Source organism: Vespa crabro, chromosome 4 (genome assembly GCF_910589235.1).
Source record: "Vespa crabro chromosome 4, iyVesCrab1.2, whole genome shotgun sequence".
In the NCBI taxonomy this organism is placed as follows: Eukaryota; Metazoa; Arthropoda; class Insecta; order Hymenoptera; family Vespidae; genus Vespa; species Vespa crabro.
This window is the reverse complement of record NC_060958.1, coordinates 149,415-174,351: the sequence shown is the minus strand read 5'-3', so window position 1 is coordinate 174,351 and position 24,937 is coordinate 149,415. Positions and strand designations below refer to the sequence as shown.

Here is a 24,937-nt window from a genome sequence, read left to right as displayed (position 1 = left end):
AAAATTTTCAAATACTTTGTACATATTGGAAACGAGGTAAAAGTTTCATATGTCGGAGAAGATGCTGCAGAGACGTATCACAAACGTATAAGGAGCCGCATCGCATCATCTCGCGAGGACCGTTAGGTTGGCCCCCTAACACAGAGAATAAGAGAGCCAAGCACAGTCTGCTCGACCGAATGAACGCCTCTCGCCTTCGTTATCCTTATCGACCTGCATATTCTTTGCGTATGAATGAGAAACGAGAGAGAGAGAGAGAGAGAGAGAGATATACAGATATAGACAGAATAGACTGATAAGATGAAAATCAGAAAGCATAGAATCAAAAATTTTTAATCTTAAATTTACATTTCATTTTGATGAATAAAACGATTGAATGTCGAAAGGTTTTTAATTTCATAGAATATTATTATCTTTCGAACGAATATATCTTTTGAAAAAAAAAAAGGAAAAGAAAGAAAATGGAAAAAAAAAAAAAAATTAAAAGCTATCCACTTTTAAAGTGTCTTTTTTTTTTAAAGAGTTACTTAAAATTACCGTTTCGAAATACACACATAAATGGCATATAGAAAGAGTGTTGCCACTTTTGATTCTCCCTTTGCCAAAGAGAAAAAAAGAGAGAGAGTCGAATACACCTTGCATGCACTTGGCGTGTCGTGCACTTTGCGCTCTATACACAAGTATGTAAATGTCTGCTGGCCCGTCTCGTTTCGAGCTACACACGTGCCCGCACAATCCAAACTCGTTTCTCTTTGCGCTCGTTAAATGCCACGTTTCCTCGTTTTACTTCAAAAGCACAAGTACGTACAGATGATTTTTTTTTTTTGCATACACATATGTACGCATTCTACTATTTATATATCATAATTTATTCGAAAGACGATTAGTTGTTCCTCTTTTTTTTCTTCTTCTTCTTTTCTTTTTATATAAAACAATTCAATTTATTTTCAGAATTTAAAATTTATTATATTATACGAGTTATTCGACGATATAAAAATCACGTATTAACAATTTGGATATATTTTTGTTTTTCACTAAATAAGTATGTGAATTTAAACTCTTCCTATATAATAAAATGTGAATTTAACGTGAAAGAATAACAAAGAGATCGTGGACGAGTCTAGTGAATTGTTGTATAAATTCATATGACGTGCGGTATGACGAATGAAGAATTTTATATAAAAATATTCATATTCGATTTTACCGAGAGGTATTTTCAAATTTAAACGTCGACGAGTCTTTTCATTTTAAATGAAATAAAATAACGCTGAAATTGTAAAAAAAAGAAAAAAAGAAAAAAAGAAATAAATTTGCAAGAAAATAAAATGTTTTTATTACAGGAAAGAAGAAAAAAAAATATATTAAGGCACAATAGTGTAGGAAAATGTGAAACGATGCATCATATTTGTAAACTATATATATCTACACACATAAACACACAGACGCACAGACATTTTCACGATGTTTGGTTTCGACACGAACGTGCCCTCACGATTCGAACTTGTTTCACTATATGTTGTGCATCTTACACCACATTCTCCCAGTTGTTTCAAAACATGTGCACATAGAATATCATGTATCGTATACGCGATATTCGAAGATAGTTTTGTGAAACGCTTATGCAAAATAGGAAGTTGTCTGCTTTCGAAGATTCATTCACAAATCGTTTAAAAAATAATCCCTTTGCAAAATATTTACCTTAGATAACAAGCGCCCTTATATTTTCTACGTATAATCGTTATATTTACAATATTTATATGTACATATATATTTTTGTTTCACTAAAGCACACTTTATAAAATCTTATCTTTACCATTAAAAATAATACTGCGAAGATTTTTTAATAATTTTATTACTACAAAAAGAGAGGGAAAAAAAGAAGAAAAAAAGAGAAAGAAAAAAATTGTGCCGAAAGTACACGTAAAAAGTTTAAGTAAGACTTAAAAGTACTCGCATGTTTTCATACTCGATGATCTCGGAATACATTAGACTGAGTGTGTCGCCATTCAGGATACATTTGCTCTCGGATAACAGAAATTGTAATGTGCTTTCTTCTTATCTCGTCGTTGAGTAACACACAACGAGGATGCGTCCAGCATTTACAAGATTATCGAGAAGAGCAAAGGACATCTACACGATATTTATTTCTTCCTCATATATATGTACATCTATGCTACACCACCAACAAACAAACAAATACGCATACACGTGCATATCTAAGTTAACATAGAAGAACGAAAGATGGTCCGAGAGACGGAAGTTACTCATTCAATAAAGAGAGAACGTCGATCGACAACTTCGACGATTTCTCTTTTCGACGTACGAGTTTCTACGAAATCTTTTCGCAAGCGATATCTTGGACGTGAGCATAAGTAAACGGTAAATCAATCTCTCTCTCTCTCTCTCTCTCTCTCTCTCTCTCTCTCTCTCTCTCTATCTCTCTCTTTCTCGTCAAGAAAGACACGCGTATATTTCTATCCACGATCGGAAGCATGTTTCTTGTCTGTCGTCGTTGATTCTTCCGTGGAACACGATATTTCTTATTCGAGTTATCGTTTTCTTTATCGCTCTAACATCTGCTCTAACATCGCATCTTTGATATTGAAAAAGATGTGAAATAGCAGACTCGATGGCTCACTATGACATCCGGTCGAGTATTATTTCTTAATTTCACGGGAATCGAGTTATAGCTGACACAAATTATCATATTATTATAATACCAATCAGATTTATTTGTATACATATATCAATCCGTCTCATAATAATAGTGCAAGCGGAGAAAGAGAGACAGGAATTTAAAAAAGAATAATATTTGTAGTTATATGAACAAACAAAAAAATGACACGGCGATTGAAATTATTTCTTTTTTTTTTTTAATCTTCTTTAATTCTCTTCGATGAAAAGATTCCAATTGTTTTTACGTCGATTCCTTGACTTTGGAAAATTATCGAGAGTCCATACTTTCCAGATTTTAAATATGCAGGACGTAATACACATCGTTTCGTCACGCTGCTCCTGGTAACTTCATTCATCAACGGCACATGCGCTATTTCAAGCGGTATGATTCAATTCATTGATGATTAATGACGAGAAAGAAATGTATCTGCGTTGGAAGAATCGTGCACACTTTCGATCCGTATTATTCTAATTTTCTAATAGAAGAAGCGTCTGCGTGGGCGTCATGTATGGATCTTAAAATCCCTTTCTCTCTCACTCTTACGGGATATTATTGCGTAAAATCATTGAAGACTTTCTAACGATGAAATTTATACGATTTGTCAGTCACCTTGATCAGAATCATCTTTTGTGAAACGGATATTGTCTACAATCCTCATTAAGATTTTATTATTTTAAAATAGACAATTAAAAAAATATTATAATGCTGCACGAGTCTTGTCAATCGTAAAAGAATAATAAATGGGATGAAAATTGTATTCAATAGGAATCCAATTAACACGTTGACAGGCTAACACAGTAATGTCCAATCTGCAGGCCAATAGAGCAAGTAATGCGGTCCAGCGGAAATTTCCTGCGGTATGTAATAGCTTCAATCGGTGATCGTTCAGTAATTACAATCGAAATGTAATTGCTTTTGCGAATAAAAAAAAAAAAAAAAAACATCGACAACAAGGAAAGTCAAGCGAATAAGAATGACGTCGCATAGTGATATGGTTGAAGCCACGTGCGGAATGGCGATCAGTTTATAATACATAAAATTATATCGAATGTTTTATCGCGAAGATGAAGCATGACTCAAAAAAAGAAAAATAAAAAATACAAGAAAATTTTATACTTATGTATATTTTTACTACATTTTATTTTCTATTTTTCTCTTTTTTATGGAACCCAAGTAGAAACAATTATTCTACGGTTGCGTGCGCTTTTTAGGTTAGTTACCGATGATCAGGCCAAGGAAAGATTAAAAAAAAAAAATCAGAGGATTAAACTCGGAACGAATCAAATTTGTTAGTATCGTAATTTCTGATCTCTCTAGTGGATTTACATACAAGCTGTGAATACGGTCGTCTCGGATTCTTTGAAGGCTACATTCGCCAGTGTCCGGTCTCCAAGAAAGTTGCTTATAATGTTAACGCGTGCATTTGATCAATGCATTTCACTGATCTTGGCGATAAGCGAATTGCTCGTGTTCTCTTGGTCGTCACTGATTCCTGATCACAGTGCGAACGTACTCATATATTCCCTTGTATCTAGTGATCGTTAGCGACCTCATTGCCAGCGAATAATCGACAGTGTACACCGCATCTTTCACCCAATGCGGCTCAGGTAATCTCAGGAGAAAATATTGGACCACTCCTGGTTCAATATAAATTGAATTTATTTCATTTTATGGGGTTTAAATAGCCTAGTTGTCACGCTAGTACCAGCGTGTACAGTGATTCCTAAACTCTTTTTTTCTCGAAACTCTCAAAACTTTTATAAAGAGAGCGGAATCGTTTACATAACAATAAATCCTTTCTTACCCAAATTGTGCGGAAAAACGCGGAATTATTGAATTGTTTAATAGAACCTTATTCCGCGAAATAAAAAGAACTTATTATCAAATATTCTTGCAAATTATTTGTATATTTGAATGACAGGGACCTTGCAGCAATCCAAATATAGATGACGTGGCGGTCAATGAGTTAAAATGGAATACTGTTAATATTATATGTGAATGTGTGTTTAAATATTTGCATATGTACATACACATATACATTCATACATGTATATTAATTATACATATGAGGCAAATGTTTAAATACACATATAAACGTCATATAAAATATGTCATTTTACCTCTCTCTCTCTCTCTCTCTCTCTCTCTCTCTTTATTTCCAACGTCACAAAGCAACATATGTATGAAATAGCTGGAGGCTTCTCATTGTTATAAGTCAGGGAACGGTACCAGAAGACTCTATAGAAAGAAATATAGAAAGATTCTAAGCAGTAGAACACGTATCAATTTTCGCCTGACTCGTCGTACTAGGAAATCGAGGCGTAGCGGAAAGGTAAAAGAAGAACCGGGATGACTTCGTCTTTTTTCCTCTTTCTCTTTATCTCATACCCCTCTTGCCGCACTCTTCCCGTGAACTGCGAGCCACTTTGGAGCCGGCCCACTGACTATATCGAGTATAAGCATATTGGGACAGGTGAAACGAGTGCGTGTCGCCTTACCGTTATTCGCGCTTCTCTCTTTCTCTTTCTTTAATCCTTTTCTTCTTTGGTACAAGCTACGTGTTCTCTGCAGCTCCACCTGTTCTCATCATATCCACGAACGACTCTTGTTATTAACAACAATTATTTCAGTATCATATCAAAGGACTATATTATTTTTCATATATGTACAATGGAGAGGATAAGGGGGATGAACTATTGCATTATTTTCTTCGAGAAATTTGACGAACGTATCACACGGCCTTTCAGAAATAAAAGAAATACAAACGAAGAAAGAAAAATAAGAAAACAATTTATTAGATTCATTTTAAAGAATCGATACACTATCGGTATAGTTTTTTATTACGTTTGTAATAAAAGTATTATAAATTTAACAATACGTAAATAATGACGTATTGTAAAATGTTTAATTTGGTCAGACCCAACCCCAAGCTAATTAATAATACCTAAGCATATTATCTTTCATAATATTAACAGTCAAGAATGGTTTTCCAGTGAAATGACTATTTTGAAAACTCCAAGAAGAGCCCTGAAAGGCTTTCTTCGTAAGTCGTATGAGTTGACGTCAGGATTGATGAGACATTGTCGAAGTACACCAAAGTATTTTGTATTTCCTTCGTTCATTGTCCCTAACTTTTCTCTCTCTTTCCCCTTCTTTTTCTCTCTATCCCTTTCTCTCTCTCTCTCTCTCTCTCTCTCTCTCTCTCTGTCTGTCAGACTGTAGCTGGAGGGAGCAATTATGCGATTACAGGCACGTCGTACCGGATGTTTCATGCTATCGACTCATATGTTGTTATATGGATATGGATATGGATATGAGCTATAGAAGGAGAATCGTTGGAACGTGCATTCTCTTTCTCTCTCTCTCTTTTTCTTTTTCGTTCTTCAGTTAGCCTGTCGTCTGGATTGTCGTTGGCCTCGTTAACGCACGCACTAAAGAGTTGAGTTGCTCGAGAAGCCAAGAGAGCTCACCTTTATGCTCCCACAAATCAAAGCACCTTGACAAGAAGCTGATAGACGCTTGCCTTCGAGCAATCTTTTTAAAGTGTATCCGACGATTTTAAACTTTATTCGTTTGTTCGCTTCGACGACACTCGGATTGTGTAATCGATCGATAAATCATAGAAATCGGTATGATCCTTTTTAATGATTTCTCTTTTAACCAGGGGCAAAAATGTCATGTCAATTTTTCTCAAAGACTTTCTTCTTCTACTAGAACGTGAATCTTGCGCAAGTGTGTGTGTGTGTGTGTGTGTGTGTGTAAGTGTGTATTTTTTTTATTTTAATATTTCAGAATAGTTTATAATTAGTGTTGTATCCCTACATTCAATTTCGTTCATTGACAACTAATGATATTTATGTAATTATCTGAGATAATTGTTAAAAAATTGTGCTTAATGTTGACTATTATACACAATGTTTAATACGTAAAATTAAGAATAACTTATTATTATTTTATTTATTGGTTAATAAGGAATAAACAAAATATACATATATCTTTTTTTTCCTCCATCATCGGTAGAAATAATCGTGAGAAAATAAAACTAAAAAGAGGGAATGGTAACGACCGAGAAAAAGGAAGAAATTTTGATAGCACGTTGTATAGATTTTGCGTGATCGTAATTTGAATCGAACTCGCAGGTGCGACGTTGGATATCTCAGGCTACTCTGTAAACAGACAGACCGGACCTAAGAGGATACGTGCTACGCTTTGCAAGGACCCTGCGGCAAAGCCTTGCCCCTTACTGTCTCGTAGTCACTTTCACCTGATCTCGACGACAATGATCTCCTCGTCGCCTTCACAACATTTTCGATCAGCAGATAAAAATGTGTTATATGTATTTGCGTTAATGCAAAAGTTTCTTTATTTAACGACGTATAACAATTAAGAACATTAACAAATTTCATTCGTTCGATTTTGTTCTTTTTTTTTTTTTTTTATACATTGACCATTATTATTTTGAAAGTAAAATAAGAAACGAAATCCATCGATAAAAATCGAATAAAAAATTTTAAAAAGCAGATAACATCAGTTTGATTATGATTTAGCTTCTTCTTCTTTTTTCTTTTTACAAAACTTTCACTTACACACCATGAGTCGATCTTTTTTCAACCCGTTTTTCAACAAGAAACTGTTGAATCTGGTAAAACGATTTGTCGTGTTCGCAGTGGATCTAACGTAAAAGATAAAAAAGAGAAAAAGTACAGAAAGGAAGTTACATAGTCTTGTGCTCATGGACTAATTGTCGTCGGTATGCCGTTCGACGTGTCGTATGAAGGCAAGGATCCTGTTAAGGATCGACGGAACGACGGACTACGTGATCAGGGTCTCGACTTCCTGTCCAGTTTGTTTCTGGCCATTCGCGCTTTGAATGCGTCTTACATTACTGCAGAAAGAAATATGGTGGGAGTAGGAGGAAAGTCGCAATGCAGTAAAGTCAAGACGGATTCTCGAGAGAGGATGAGAGTTTCCGAAAAGAAAAGAAAAGAAAAAAAAAAAAATCTGCTGACCATTGCGTATTCATTCATGAAAAGTGAAAAGAACTTTTGTTCCTTTGTCGTCCTTTGAAAATCCATCGAGAGAAGGTTTCTTTTTAAGAATCTTCTTTCCCATGAAGTCTTTCGTGATTGTTAATTTGCACGTGCATCATTTCTTTTTATTCCCTATTGTAAGACACATAATTAGTATTTTTGTGAATACAATCGTGAATGTTTGATAGTATCCATTGAAAAGATTGTTTTTAAAGATTTTTATTACTTACCGAAGGATATTATTTTTATGTAAATTATATTATAGAAAGGGATAAACAATAAAATTGTTTGAAGTAAATGTAACGTAAGAAATATTATTAGCATAACAATTGACTCATCACAGTTCACATATACAACTTCAATTCTCTGAAAAAAGCTCATTAGCTTAAACGTGTGATTCATTGCAAAAAAAAAAAAAGAATGTGATCAATCGATCGATTGGTGTTCGTTTTGGTATGCAAAGGTAGATAATACGTGCATGTACGAAGTCACGGATATGCGAATCGATTGTAAAACGTGAACAAACCAGTGAGCGCACGTGCTCATGAGTAAAATGCGTAGCATTACGACGAGCTGTAAAGTCTCCGGTATTTGTTGGTCGCGTGGTCTAATCGTTTCCGCTTGGCAGAATCTCAGTGCAGCGTTTAACCCATTAAGACTTGGAATCGATTAACCTGATTAAATTAGTAGTCTAAAAAGGAAATCAGAATCAACGTAGCACGAAAATAATTTCTCAAACGTTGATTACGGTAACTTCAAAACGTGACTACTAGTACTACCTACCTACTACTACTACTACTATTACTGCGACGAAGAACAAATATGTAAAAGACTCATTAAATTTTAATGTTAAAATTTGTTTACTGATCGAACATCATGAACGTCATCTTATTTTACTGACACATTTATTTATTTTTATTTTTTTTTTTTTTATTTTTATAGGATGGAGTCGATCTAGAAAATATATTCAACATTTTTCTCAACTAAATGAAACGGTATTAAAATGAAAAGATAAAAAAAAGAAAAAATAAAACAAATTGGAAGAGAAACAATCTAATTAAAATAATTCATAGCCTTAGAAATATTTAATGTATTAATAGTTGTTAGAAAATCATTGGGAAATATAATTAACGAAGACAAATAAAAGATTAAAAAAAAAAAAAAAAACTTTTCTCTTTCATTTTCCAACCCAATTCGCAAGCAATTATTTCTTTTTTTTATTGATAACGATTTCTATGTAAAATACCTTGAGTTATTCATTCATTCATACACGCGTACACGCACTAACTCTTTCTCTTTCAAAAGTAAAGATGAGCAGAGAGCTAACTAAGGTGCAATGTACAAGTACGTTCAAGGACAAGGGTAGTAACCGCGAATGTAGTATCGATGTAGACGAGAAAAGTCAAAAGAAAAATGTCGGCACATCGCGTCATCTTTATCGTTTCATGATCTTGCGATAGTGTCTTTGGATCACGCTAGTGAAACCGTAGACACATTACCACGTGTATGTAAGAGGGTTGTTGGTAACTTATATTTTGAAGTTTGTGGTTGATTTAAAAAAGAAATGAGAGATAGAGGGAAAGAACGAGAGAGAGAGAGAGAGAAAGAGAGATAACAAAACTGAATACTCTGCAGCTTATTTTACTTCTTCTTCTTCTTCTTCTTATTATTATTGTTATTGTTATTATTATTATTATTATTATCATCTTCCCTTCGAACGCACGATACAGGCTGCAAACGTGGGAGAGGCTGTGCTTACGCAGACTCACGCCTCTCGTGGTATGTAATTCCAGTCGGTATTCGCGGTTGAGTTATTAATAACGTCCACTGGACTGAGTGCGCATTCCCACCCGTAATTAACGTCCCTCTTGCGCGACTCATTACACCCTCCTTCAACGATCTCCCTTTTTCTTTCGAACCAGCCGACGAATTAAATGATTATTGAATCACTTTTAACCTTTTCTTTCGAATCCTGATCTATTTATCTTCCTTTTTCTAAAGTGAGTAATTAGATATATTTCAAGTATTTCATTTATTTCATTTATTTTACTGTTTAATAGATCGTTCTTTTGATTAACTTTGTTATTGGAATAAATTATATCATTATACATAGATATGTATATTGTTATTTAAAGTATTAATTTAAGAGATTAGAAAATATTTTACAAGCTGATAGAATTTTTGATAGAACTTCGTATTGATCTTAGAATTAGCAGAATTAGTAAAAGATCCAGCGATTTTAAGTAGGTAGTGAAATTCTTCTTGTCGAGGAGGAGACAATTTCTCGAGGGAACTGTCCAGTGTACTTGATGGCCGTGGGCCTATGCAACGCGTTGCATCGTACATACACATATACATACATACGTACATAAGTACCTTCATACATCTGACGGCCTGAGGGATTGGAAACTTTCTTTCGAAAAGTAGCTCAACGTGGCAGCCGCGTGTTGAGAGCATATAACCAACGACCTTTCGAGTTTCAATTCGAGATGAGAGATATCTACTCTTCGTTCTGTTAAAACGAAATAAAAAAGATCAGAACAGATCAGATCGAATAGGATTGGATCCGATTGGATAAGATCAGATCGATCGTTCGAAAGGATCGAGGGTCGATCTCGTTCGATCAAAAGAACTTTCATTGCAACTCAGATTTCGATCAGAGCTGATACGCGAATTTAGAAACAAAGTGAAACTCCATTTCTGGCTTGGTAATGGTGGAAAACACGCGAACGTCGTTCTCCTTTCTCAGCTTTTCGATCTCGCGATGTATGTAGGTCCACTTCGATAACTGGACCGTTACTCGCTCAGCGAAACAGAGAGAAAGAGAGGAGGAGAGAGAGAGAGAGAGAGAAAGATAGATATACTATAAATTACACAGTTTCCATAGACAAGGGAAAATAGATTATCGAAACGTTCTTGTTCTGATCATTTTACACGTGTCTCGTGATTAGTAGTACGTTTAAATCTCGAATTCTTATTGCGTTTAGAAATTCAATGTAACAACGAGACCACGAGTAAAAGTTCAATTAAAGATGTTCGTGTATCGTAAAGATGCCCGTTGGTCGTTAGATGCGGTAAACGCGAGCTAACTTCCATTTTACCAAATAAGAAGGGATAAATGTTGTACGATTATCTCTCAAGATAATGATCATTTTATTGCTATTTCTTTTTCAATCTTTATATACATATATATATATATATATATACACATATTAAATAGTAGATATTATTAATCACGTATAATTATCAAAGTATGAAATGATTATTATTTAGATAGTTGATATTATTTGTAAATAATTTTTCATTAGAATAATTTTTCATCCGTTAAAAACAATTAAAAATGATCATTCGTTGAAAAATGAAAGTACACATACGCGCACCATCGACGCAGCATGCATAGTTGAGATTAACAAGAAAAAACTTCGCAGGAAACAAGGCTTTGCCATTCATCCTTCGTCCCAGTTTCACAACACCATTGTCCATCGTATTTCTTGCCCTATCGCAATCGTAGTCTTGACACGCGATAGAACGTCGATTTGTCACGCAGTCGGATCGCGCTATTCCGAAATCATTAAACGAATGATCTCCCTCGTCTAAAGTAAAAAAGATCTAAAGTAAAAAGTCTAAAATGAATATCTGGAAATGGTTCAATTGTTATTAAATTTTTTCCATCATTTGTTATGACCGATACGAGTTTGTTTCAGATTTGTGATTGTTGTACATATACTTTTATTTATTCCGATTTATTTATTTGTTTAGAGGGAAGATATTCATTACAACGAAGAAATTATTATATATTAATCAAAATATATTAAAAGGAAATTATTCAATTACTAAATCTAAAGCAAGAAAAAATGGACAAATCAAAAAATGGGAGCAAAAGTAATTCGCTTGTACAAATCTGATCATACGAATTCGGTCTTCGATTATGTCCAAGATCCTGATAGTAAAATCCCTAACACTTACGACCAGACAGAGAGAGAGAGAGAGAGAGAGAGAGACTAAGTACGGGATGGTATGCGTGAACAAATGTATGATATCATCCGATAGGTAGGCTATCCGGCTACGTGCTTTCTACCTACCACCGTGCCCCCTATCGGCGATAAAACTTCCTGCAATGTTGATTCTTCTTATGTCCCTCAAGAAAACCTACCACGGCTACTCTCTCTCTCTCTCTCTCTCTCTCTCTCTCTCTCTTTTTCTCTCTTTCTCTCTTCGGCGTTCGGTGTACCATCAAAGAGAAAATAACGAGGGAACTTTTTCACTGGATCTTTTTTTTTTAACCCAGGATGAGAATAATACTCCAATGCAAATAACGAAAAATAAAAAAGTAAAAATTCTTATATGAGAGAGAGAGAGAATTTATTATGAATATTTTTTAATATTATTTCCTTCTTTTATCTTCTTTTTTTTGTTTTTTTGAACACAAATAAAAACATTGCACAGTCAAGCTATCGCTGTAATGTCGCTGACATTTAATTCAATAAAAAGTTATTAGTACGAAGATTAAAAATATTATTTAATATTATTAGATTGAAAATAAATTATTCGTAATGAAATGTACATTATAGTAAAAAAATTAAACGAACGATAAATACGAGTATTTTCTAAAGAAAAAAAATATTATTGTTAACCTACAGAATCAGGATTTGAAATGTACATATATACGTACATTAGCTATATCGTTTGCTTTTCTCTTTATTATTCTTCTTCTTCTTTTCCTATCTTTTCCTTGCTCATCGCGAAGAGAGTCATTGGTATTCGTCGTGTGTTCTAACTCGAAGGAGGACAATGAAGGTGGTTAGGAGGGATAGGTAGTAGAGATGGGTGAGCGCGCGAGCAGCACTTATGTGCCCACTCGTACATGCTCGATTGTGTGTTGTATGAGGCACGTAGAGTGCACCTAAGACTCTCTCTTTGTATTTCTTTTAACGTGTGCGACGAGAACGCGTTTCATGGGACCTACCGCGCATCCCATTATGCTTACGCGTAATACTCGAGACGTTGGTGACTTCAATATTTTGTTGTTGTTGTTTCTTTTTTTTTTCCCTCTTCTTTTATCTCCTACCACCGATACATCTTTGATATATAATTATCTCTCTCTTTCTCTTTTTCTATCTTTCTTTTATTATTTTTTCCTAAATATGTTTCCTAATCATTCAAGTTTCTTCCTAACAAAACATGTTTTTTTCTTGGTAAGCTGTGACTCATCATGCTTCCAGACGATCTTCGTCATATCTCTTCCTGTGTCTGCCAAGTTTTACTAATTTGCTATTACCTGAAGGTATGAAGGGAGGATTCGTATTACAAAGCTTCGAGCTACTGCACCCATTTTTACGTCACAATGATAACTCCGTGCGATCAATAATATCTTACACTCTGTTTTTTTAGTTATACTTTTAACCATTGATGGAAACTTTTCTTTTCTTTTTTTTTTTTTTTTTATGAAAAAGTCGAATGAAAAGTTTACGTTCTATGAAAGAAAAAAAGGAAAGATAAGATTAGTTGGAATATTCGAAGATAATAAAAATTTTCTTAGTCAATTTTTAACGTGTAATAAATAGAAAGTTGAACTATAGACCCGTCCAATAGTTATTTTTCTTTGTAACCTTTATTGTACGAAAGATCGATAAGAAAAAATATCGAACAATATGGCCTATCTAAAAAAAGCCCATAGAATTTTGTATTCTGAATAAAAACAAAGTATAAAAGACAATAATATCTTCAAAATAGATGAAAACGCTTTGTTCGAATTTTTCTATTTCATTTCTTCTATATTTTTTTTTAAACCGACCCAGACGATTTCTACGAGGGAATGAAAATCACGGCACGTATTACGAGCTATACTTTCATCGGACTTTAGATTCTAGAAAATCTTTTTTAGGTTGCTAAGTCAAACGGTGTTGTCTAAGAGCCTTCGAGAAGTCAATTTGCAATGGGAACGCCTATATATCTCGTCCTTCGCGAGCGCGTGCACGCAGCTTTCTTTCGAACGCGAATCTCGAGCAAGTAGACGAGGAGAGCCTGTGTGTGCCTTTCCCACGGTCAGTTTCTCTCCCTCTCTCTCTCTCTCTCTCTCTCTCTCTCTCTCTCTCTCTGCGACACAAGACGCGGAGAATATATGCTTTCGGGCCCTCTGACACTTATGCCGATTTTCCTGGGAATGAGATCGCTAACTCATGGTCGAGTTGTTGTTGGTCTCTTTTTCTTCCCTGAGATTTCGTAGAGTTTGATATATTGTCGTACGGTCAATGCTTCGCCGGGCGTTTATGTAATATATGTATATTGATGAGATTAACGATTATGATGATAATCATATTCGTTATTTAAATTTGACTATCACTTTCGAATTCAGTATACATTTACTTGTATCATCATACGTCATTTCTCCATTTTTCAGACACTAACAAATATTTTAATGAATTTCTCAATCAGCGAATTTTATCTGGTAAAATTTAAAGGATATTATACTTTTATTCACTAATTATTAATTAATAATTGGATTTGGAATAACGTTATTAAATTTTCTTCATAGATATGATATTTATTTGTTGCCCGATCCCGAAGGGATTTTTGATCGTGCCCACAACCTTTACATCTTCACATTTGAAAGGTAACATTAACATGATAACATTAACCACCCTATACTTACATTTATAATCTCTTCGAATCCTTTGTTAAAGTCATCGAACGATAGCAAAAGTAATCAATTATTCTTTTAATCGTACATTAATTTATATCACCAGAATAGTTTTACGAATACGAGTATTTGAAAATGAGAATAAGTTGAGTCTGTAAACGATATCAAGCGACTACCTGCTTTGCATTTCTCGAAATCTCGTTCTCGCGCGAAAGTAGGCGTGGATGAATGCATGGATAGACAGTACAATATATCTAGACACATGTGTGTGAGTATATATACATGAATCGTGGGGATTGGTCGAAGAAAAGAAACGCGTATCTCGAGGATAACGAGAACCGAGTCGACCACCCGCACGCGCCTCCGTTCTAATGTTGTACGTTACATACGTATCTATACCTATACCCCCTGCTGGTTCGCGTCGCCGACGGCTTTTTAGGTCAATAAAACTCGACGAGCCGTTGCAGTTGTGCGAGAGTTCGAAGGAGACACGCGAAAGACGAGAGCGAAACACGTTTTCCCTCGAGATAGACAACCCTTTTTCATTTTCGTCGTCTCCGATTTCTTTTCGAGGCTAAATTCTACATTATAGATGCGTATTTAATCATTCGTTAACAAAATAAAAAGATGAATGAACGACAAATGAAAAAAAAAAAAAAAAAAACATAAAAAAAAAGGAAAGGAAGAAAAAGAATTAATCTTTTATCCGATTTCTAATAGTCCTCTTTCACATTTATTTTTATCGTTCGTATAAATAAAATCATTTAAAACATTATTGAACTCGCAAAGCGGATGAACTCGGGAGACTTTTCCCGAGTTCATTCGCTTCCGGCTTGTCTCGAATTTCGATCGATAAGATACCTTTCGTGTCTTTCGCGAATACGTCTTGTCTAGTCATACGATTTTTTTTTTTTCTTTCGAAAGACGGAATAGAAATATCGAATTCTTGCCTTTCCTATCGCGAATTCGATGTTGAAAACGTTGCTATTTTTTATTTTTACGATGGAATAAAAAAAAAGAAGTACAAGCAATTTCTCTTCTACTTATATCCTATAGACAAATTAGAAAAAATGCAAAGTTATCTAATAAGCTTACCTCGTTCCACGCGAACCCCATGAGGCGCGCGTCGTCCTTGAGAACACATATAACGAGAATGAAAGGACCGCGTTGACGGTGCCGGACATCGGCGTTTTCCGCCGACCAAGTCCTGCTTCTTCTTTTATCTTCTTTATTTCCCTTATTTATATTTTTTTTTATAAACTCTCTCTCTCTCTCTCTCTCTCTCTCTCTCTCTTCCACCCTGTCTCTTTTTCTATCTGCCGTACGAATCAATGTAACTTTTACTCCGAAGTAGGAAACGAAAGTAAAAGAAAAAAAGAAAAAATGAAAAAGAAAGAAAAGAAAAATGGGACCTAAAACTCAATCGAAAAAATCGCAAAGGGTACTAATACGCGTACTCGCGTGTCAACTCTGACCGAAGTAAGAAAGCTAACTGAAGGTAAAAAAAAATCACGATCCCAAAGACCGTGCGCGCTCGCCCGACGTCCAAGCAAGACTGAAGGGGAGACCGAAGTCCAAGTCGGTGAAACCTCTCTCTCTCTACCTGCGAAGAGACACCCGTCCATTCCTTCTATTTCGAACGTAATATGTTCGCACGTACCCGAGCACGTTGCTACGTTTGCATACAAAATTTATGTATTATATGTATATACGTAGCTACGTTTTTCGGTGTATGCATATACACAGCAGACAGACATATATAAACCTACTCATGAGACAAATATATATTTACATACATGTATATGACTCTTAAACACACACATTTACATACATATATATATATAGTATATTCCTATATCGTATAGACGCATGTATGTACACACACAGAGATAATTCTCGTTTGCCGTTTGTGTCGTAGCCTACTCACCTAAACACCCACCAAGTTCTTCTCTAACCTATCTCCCGTCCGTCTACCCACATAACTCGTTGAACCACCCACTCGGTTACCATACTACGAGATATCATATTCTCGGATGGCCCTGAGAGAAGAAGAATACTCAAGGAGATACTAAGTACTGAGAGAAGCAATAATAACGCGTACCGAGGGTCCTCTTTGTTATTCCTTTTTTTTTTTTTTTTTTCAAATTCTCTCTTCATGCATCTTACGTTATCACACGATGCATCTTTTGCAATAAGATTTACTTATTATTCGAAATAAAGAAAGAAAGAAAGAAAGAGAAACTTACAAAATATTTCCACGAAGGAGAATAATCTCAGTTGGTAAGAAGCTGACATTCTCGTGGCGCTTCTTTTTTCAAATCGTAAGCAACTATTGCGACCTTTAAAGGAAGGACACTGGCTAGCGTAGGCACGTTAGTATTCTTTTATCCACACTGCTAAGTCACTATGCGTACATTTAAGCTTTATTATATTCAAATATGCGCACGTTTAATGCCCTTCCGTATATGCATCTACCTTATGTTAGTACGTACAACCCACGTCCTACCTATGTAATAACATATCTATATACGTATATACAATGTAAGTAGATACGTATGCACCACCATGGATATCACGAAGAGTCAGCAGAATCAAGCACGACAAAGTTTTAGAAAGATTTCTCCTTCGGAGATGTTTAACTCAACTCGCCTACGATATCACGAGAAATGAATATCTCTATATACATGTAATCGAATAGAACTAATACCATGTTTACGAATGTACATATTGACATTTATTATCTTGGTATAACTTTGTGTAAAGTGTAATGATAGAAAGTGATGATTAAGTTTTCTTGTCCAACTATAATACAACGATAACAATAATAATATATACGTAATATTATTATTATCTGCATGTATCAATTAGAATTGAGAGAGAGAGAGAGAGAGAGAAAATAATAAACATAACAGATAACTGAATAAAATAATTTAGAAAATATAATTAAATGAAACATTGTACGTGTTTAATCTGATTGAAAAGTATCGCAAAACTCTTTGTTTCTTTTCCTACATAATCTAATCCTTCTTTTTCTCTTATATTGTCATTCAATCTAATCGTGTATAATCGTATATACATTTTGGTGTAACCATTGTTATCTAGATTCAATTGCAATCGATTTTTATGAATGATAGATTCTATCAAGACTTGAATTATTTAATCATCCACTTCTTACATTCGATGTTTTTAAATCTAGTCATGACATTGGAATGTATAGTAACTCATCGCCAACGTAAAAGTCACTATATCTCATTTTCAATTTGCCATGAGTTGCCTCGATCGTCAGGCAATAACAACTTTCCCAGTCGTCAAGCGAAACCTGTCTGATCGAAACTTTGTAAAAGATTAAATTATTTTGATCGATTGCATTAATCATTTTTATGCAAAGTTCAGTAAATCTAATCAAAAAAATTAATTCAATATATTCCACAATATTAATTTTAATTAGACTAATGAAAAAAGATAAACAACGATTGAAAATCATCTATATGTAACAATATTGTAACAATCCATTTGTAATTAGTCACTTATTTTCGCGGAATTATCATAAGTTTATATAACTATATGATAATAATATATTCTGGGTTTTTAAAGAGAATACTATCTCAAGGATATGAAATGTTATTTTTAGAACAGCTCAATTTCGTATTCTTTTTTCTTTTTCTACACACACCCACGCACACACATGTATATATATATATATATATAAATAGATAATAATTCAACACAGAGGCAATAATTAAATCAGGTTTGTCGAATTTGTTAAAGAAATGATCCGACGATAAAAAAAATTGCGTTAATCAAGTAGATTAGATAAACAAATTCGTGAAATGTATGATATTAGTTTAAAAGGTGTATGCGCGTAATAACGTATTTGAAGTCTTTTTCTTTTCTTTACGGTAAATGCGGCCTCTAACTCGGGTCGGGTCGAGACAGGCTCACGGAATGAATGTGGAAGACTCGTGGAAGGTGCGCAGGGACTTTAGCTTCCTTCTTTATCGCGTGCGTATACACCTCTAATGTCTAACGGTTCCGTTCTGCGAACGAGCAACTTCCTGAGGCACTTGCGAGAAAAGACGTCGACTGGTAACAATACCAGTGACCCGACACACACGTCCTCGCTTCTTCCCCATTAAGATAAATATCAAAAATGTTTGTGAGTCGGTTTCTTCAAATTGCCAAATTTTTTCTTTTTCTTTTTTTTCTTTTCTTTACTTTCCTTTTTATTTTTCTTTACCGATACAATGTAGATGCATCTTTTATTTTTCTTCCAATAGTTAGATATAACGTAACGATTAATTCGTTAAATCAAAAATAATTGTTGACTATGTATTTAGAGAAACGAGAGCAGAAAAAATAAATTTATCATTAAAACGGTTAATGATCATTTCTACGATAGTGTGACTCATTAAAAGCGATCATGAATCATGATATTAATTTGGTATTTAATTAAAGCTGCCATGGGAAATTAAAAGTTGATTTAAAGACGCTTCTTTTATATATATTATTATATATAGATATATACATATATATATATATATATATATATATATATATATATATATGTATGTATATATATAAAATACATGATTTCCTACGTGATTCAGATTGTCTTGTAGCTCCATATTAAATGTTACAATAATTACGTGAGTTTTTTCTCCCGGAAGAAAAAGAAGGAGAAAGAGCTGTTATATATTCGTTTGAAACAAATAACAATAATAATAATAAAATTCTTAAATTTTCATATGAGAAGCGTTAAACATTGTAAAAAGTATTATAAGGCGATCGAATAAATAATAGATATAAAATATATTAAACAATAAATTACTTACCGGTGAGTCGTCTTTCGCAGCCGTCTTTCGCCGTTTCCGGGAGTTCTCGGCCTGCAGTAGTTTCGAAAGCTTCTCGATCTCGCGACTCTTTCCTCGCATTTCGTCCATCTACGATGAAAAGAAAAAAAAATGTAAAAAAAGAAGAGAAATGACAAGAATCTGTGTGCGTTCGTATGCTCGAGAAAGGATCGATACTCGCACGGCGAAAGTTGCAAAAAGTAAAATCAAACGTCCGATCTCTGTTCCCCTCTCTCTCTCTTACAATTGCAAGTAACAAATAAGAAAATAAAAGATGGTGAATGGGGAGAGGACAACGATCGGTCCCTTTCGTACCGCTTTCGAGAAGCTCTCACCAAGTTGGGCCCCAGGGGCCTTTTGCCATCACCTTGGGAACGCGCGAATTTCGAACGTGTATCATCACATTATTCCCCCCAAAATATGCATTCATGAGGTAGGAGGTAACCCGATGTGCGTTTATGGCTTTCTTGCGATAACGAGTAAAGCGACTTCCATTAAAGTGAAGTGCACTCGTAGCAAGGAGTGATCCTTTAGATACAAAAGTAAAGTTTCTGAGAGCTTCGAAAGACGATTGTGATTCGATCGGAAATTCTTCGAATTTTTCAACATATTAATTTCTCCTCGAAATTCTTGTCATATTGTTTCTCGCGTCGCTCGCTTATTTATATTCGAAGAGATAAAAAGAAAAAATATGTAATCAAATTGAACAATGATGCTCTTCCTTTTTTTTTTCTCTCTTATAAAATCAAATGAAATTATTGACTTCGAAACGTTGGGAATAATTATTTTTTAATTAATTAAATTGCCTTTAGCAACGAAGCGTTTTCAATTTTTCAATAGGTAGCAGATTTTAATTTGCAGAGATGTAACCATTATTCTCTCTCTCTCTCTCTTTTTATCTTTCATCCCTTCATTGCGAATCTTTCGCTATTTGGCCAATCGCCCGGCATCCGATTGAGATCGTATTTACGTCGGCAATGCGGCAGATACAATTCTCTTTCGACGAATGTTGCGATTAGCAGGTCGTTCCGTGAAACATCAGAGGGCATCGATACTTCTCCCGATCGTGCTTCGATCGTGAGTAAGCAAATTTAAGAGGGAGAAAGAGATAGAGACAGAAAAATAAACAAAGAGTTCACAATGTAATCTCGAGTTAAAATATCTATGTATATAAGATTACACGGAACTCTTACTTGATGCGATAAAAATAAATCAAACGATCCTCTGTCGTTTTAACCTCGTTAAATAATACATTTATATAGATTTAAAGTAAAATAATTAACACAAATAATTTATCTCTTGCTCCAATATTTTATTTTTCATTCAAGTCTATTTTAATTAAAAAGGTTTTTTTTCTTTTTCTTTTCGTTTTTTTTGTTTTCTTATCGTCAAAAAACATCTTCTTTCGTTCGTTAGACTACTCTAAAATAAGTATCTAATTTGGTACGGTTAATCGTATTAAAACGAAAATTAAATTGAACGAAGGTGGAGCAGAACATTGAAACGTTATAGTAAATTGATTAAAGTTGTTCTATGTGTATGCATAATAATAATAGATGAAGAGTAATTTCATTAAAGAACATAGTCACATTCTCTCCCGTTAATTTCTTTTTTCCTGGCTGTATTTTTACCGTAGACTTCGAATTGAGTAAGCTTACCGTAGGAAGAAAAAAACTGACGACCGAATAAACGAACAAACACTTATTTCGACTCGTAGTGTGATAAATCGATTATCAAGGTAAACGAAGCCTCGAATCGAAGTCCAATTAATCCGATCCATTTCAGTCCTATATGTATATATATATATATATATATATATATATATATATATATATATATATATATATATATATATGTATATATATGTATAGATTTTACATATAGATTTATAAAAAGAAACGTATAAGATGAAAATAGAATTTTATAATAAGTCAATTTAGGACAAATTTCTTATAATATCCAGACAGATTCGCATTACATAGATTAAATATCGATTAAGTTTCTCTTCTAGGAGATATTAGATGAACAAGAACTAGTACCGTTGGATAAAGCAAAGTAAATTGATCGCTAAGCGGAGCATCGATGCAGTACATCAAGAAGGGGTCGTTGTTACGAGGTGAATTATGAAAAGCATCTTTGATGGGCTCTTCACGAGTGTCCATTCACAGAAAAAATTCCGGACCTATAAATAGCGTGGGAAGAGTTTGAAGATTTCGAATAATTGCACGGTATGGTTCTTACGAGGTAGGAAAAGAGACAGAAAAGATTTTTTCATATCGACAAAAATGTTGTCCATCGAGGTAATGTCGGTTATAGCGAGGGACATGGCCAATAGTTTTTCCTTCGACACGGGCTAGACCTGGAGGGCACAATTTTTTAATAAGCACCTTCGATCGAACCTCCGTGAAACGAATTTTCGCGTGAATTCAGTATCGTATGCGTGAGAGAACTATCCTTGCAGCCTCCTTTCTTTTTATCGCTTATTTTCTTTCGTTCTCTTTCGTTTCGATCACAAGGCGTAGATCATAAGGCGTATCATCGATTAGATCTTCATGGATGAATGCTAATTTCAAAAATCGAACAAACTGAAGTACGATTAGATGACGTTATCATCGAAGATGCATTTGAAACGGTATAATATCAAGTTTTACACTCAATTAGGTCTTTTTTATAATTTCTATTAGAATTAATTCTAGGATAAAATATATTTCTTATTTTCTTCGTAATACTACTTGAATTGATATTAATATTTTAATTGGAAATAACATTAGACTTTTTCAAATAGAACATGACATTTCCCAAGATGCCCCAAGAATTAATTATTTCAAACTTTACTTCTCTAATCTTAACGATTTTGTCATATTTATCTTCATTTCTTACGAAGAACAGGAAAAAGAGAGAGAAAAAAAAACAACTCTAATTGAAAACTAATTAAACTGGAGTATTTGAAAACTTACCATTTTAATCGTTTCGCTTCTCAAAGATTTTCGTAATGCAGTGAGCTCGGCCTCATGATTCTCATGTTGAATCCGTAATTCGGCCGCTCGAACTTTTTCGGCATCTGTGGCGATCTAAAGGAATACGTTCGGTGTTAATTATAAGGTGAAAGTTTAAATTACCTTTTAGAATTAGTACTAGTAGATCTAAAAGCAACGTTGTTAATCCGTGTAAACGCGTGACTAGGCAGACTCGTCCTGTGCATACGCGTGCGTATGTACGTCTGAACACTACAGAAATAGCTTGACCGTACTTGAGGTCAACTTGGTACGTAAATTACAGCACGGTCAACGTATAATGATATCTTATCTATAATGATATGATATTTATTTAAACTTTTCTATCGCTTTAAACGATCTATCATTGAATTTAATAATTAAACGAGTAAACGTTAATTAAACAAATAAATATTTCAACATAACAGATGAAATCACACAAATCAGAGATCTTAATCCTTATTAATCGAATACTTTTCACTCTTTCTAATTTTCTCCTCATACTTGATATATAGATACGTCAATATTATCTAGGATGAGTTAACTAAAGATAATGAAATATTTTTTGGTCAATAGAAAATACGGTGAAATCTTGTAAAAACAACATAAACTCAGAAAAACAACAACCGAACAAATATAACGATTGTGTATGATAATATATATTTTTCGTCTAAGATATTGAACGTATTTCTAATAACGAGTCTTAAAGGGTACGTTATTTATATTAATAATCGATAAAGTAAGATGATTACTTACACGTAATTTCGCTTCGAGTTTCTCGTTATTCGCGCGTAAAGCGTGAATTTCAGTTTGAAGGCGTCGGACCTCGGCACAAGTGGAACCATCGAGTCTACAGGGGGCGCTCTTTCCCTGAAGATTCAAACTTTCCAACTTGAGCTTTCGTATCGTATTCTCCGATTCTACGAGCCTCTTCTTCATTGCCGATATCTCTCGTTTATGATTCTCTTCCTTTATGAGGTCCACCTTCAATGACGACGACGACGACAACGACGACGGCGACGGCGACGTGCAATTTGATTCTGCCGAGGCCCCACGAGAGACTCTGAACAGAGAGATAGAGATGGAATGAGAGAGAGAGAGAGAGAGAGAGAGAGAGAGAGAGAGAGAGAGAGAGACTCGTAGCAGAGGAATGAAAAAGGAAAAAAGCAGGTAAAGGAGAAGGAAGTTTGATGCTCGTGTCACTCACTCACGCCGTGATTTCCGTTCCTCTTATTCTTTTTATTATTCTTTCCTGCTTTCCATCGAGTCTTCGTCACCATCTTTCTTTTTTTCTTGTTCTTTTTTGTTTTTCTATTTTGTTTATTTTTGTTTCTTTCTCTCTTTTCTCTATCCTTCTCGCGCGACCTCGTAAACTTTAACGTCTCCTCTATCGAAGCTCGCTCGGGTTTTTTTTTTCACGATGATATCAGGAGACTTTGCGATTACCATCGTATTTTTAATTCGTAACATTCGACAAACCCTTTTGATTGAGATTAATGAGCAAAATCTTTCAACGATTAATCAATTATTCCAACTGATAATATTTGGGCTCTTCTGACATTTACAAGATTAAGAAGATTATCATTTAATAAACGAACAATAATTCGAGAGTAATGAATAATTAGAGCAAATTTTATTATATCTCTTTTATCTGCATAAGGTTATGTAAACTTTGACGATAAATGCGTTAATTAAATCCATAGATAGATTATGTAATTCTTTCTGACATTAAACCTTTACAAAGAATTAACCTATTACTCAAAGAACCGATAAATACCATGACATTTTAATCGATCGATCAAGGTCAACCGATAAACGTACCTGCTCTTCAATTCCGAGATTATAAGTTGATACTTGGTAGCTTCCGTAGCCTTCGCTTCCCTAATGGCCGTTTCGATTTCTCTTTTGACTAATTTGGCGGCCCTTCTTTCCTCGTGCAACTCGGTTCTGGCATTAGCAAGATCCTCTCGTAATCTACGTGCTCCTTCCTCGAGCCACTGTATCGTTTTTCTGAGCCTCGTCGATTCGTCTTTGACGTTATTATTCGAAAGGACAAGCCTACGTACGGAAGCATCCTGTTCCTGTTTCTTTCTCTTTACGTTTGCTACACAAGTGTCATTTTCAATCTGTCTTTCTTCTTGGCATTCTCTCTCGTCCGGCAATCTTTTACTGCAATCCACAATGATACATTTTACTTTATCCATTAGATAACGTTTCTGCGTCCTCGTAAACAAAGGTGAACGATACGTTGAATCGAACAATAACATAGAACATATCGTAAAGTATCGTATCGTATCGAAGACGCGTTTTAGAACGTTTTGTTTACAAAAATTTCTAATATACCATGAATGAGAATTTTATTAATGCTTATCGATTATCCTTTACGTTTACCTTTTTCTTTGATCAGACGTAAGACAATTAACGTTGTAAGAAACATCCTGCCTAAACTTCCTCGTCGTATCGTCCTCGTTCTTTCTATCACGCTTTATTGATTCTGAGTTTCGATAAGAATCGACGGGAATAATATCAACGTCGCATCCATCGTCCTGTTCGTCGTTGCGTCGTTGCGTCTTTTGGGGAATGTCCGTAGCCGTCGTCGAAAGATCCAATCGTCTTCGTTTTCTAGTACACTGAAGATGTGGATCATTTCCAATTATTATCACGGAACATTCCCCGTTTATCGTTGAGTTAGTCGAATTGGTCGATTTGACGGTGTCTCCCGCAGAGAGCCTCGTCATCGTCGCTGA

General features: G+C 34.6%; 1 protein-coding gene across 5 annotated transcripts in view; it reads right to left on the bottom strand.

The window, feature by feature from the left end:
• LOC124423835 (janus kinase and microtubule-interacting protein 1-like) overlaps positions 1–24,937 on the bottom strand; it is a 38,352-nt gene that overhangs the window by 10,435 nt on the left and 2,980 nt on the right. For all 5 annotated transcript variants that reach the window (XR_006942168.1, XR_006942169.1, XR_006942170.1 and 2 more), the window contains exons 2-6: positions 24,582–24,933; positions 24,012–24,359; positions 22,947–23,253; positions 22,155–22,268; positions 19,180–19,287 (exon numbers count right to left, since the gene is read on the bottom strand). Coding sequence is in view for 1 of the 5 variants with exons in the window: in XM_046962083.1 (XP_046818039.1) it covers positions 19,180–19,287; positions 22,155–22,268; positions 22,947–23,253; positions 24,012–24,359; positions 24,582–24,933 (1,229 nt within the window). In the remaining 4 variants the exon portion in view is untranslated. The remainder of the gene's footprint in view (positions 1–19,179; positions 19,288–22,154; positions 22,269–22,946; positions 23,254–24,011; positions 24,360–24,581; positions 24,934–24,937) is intronic.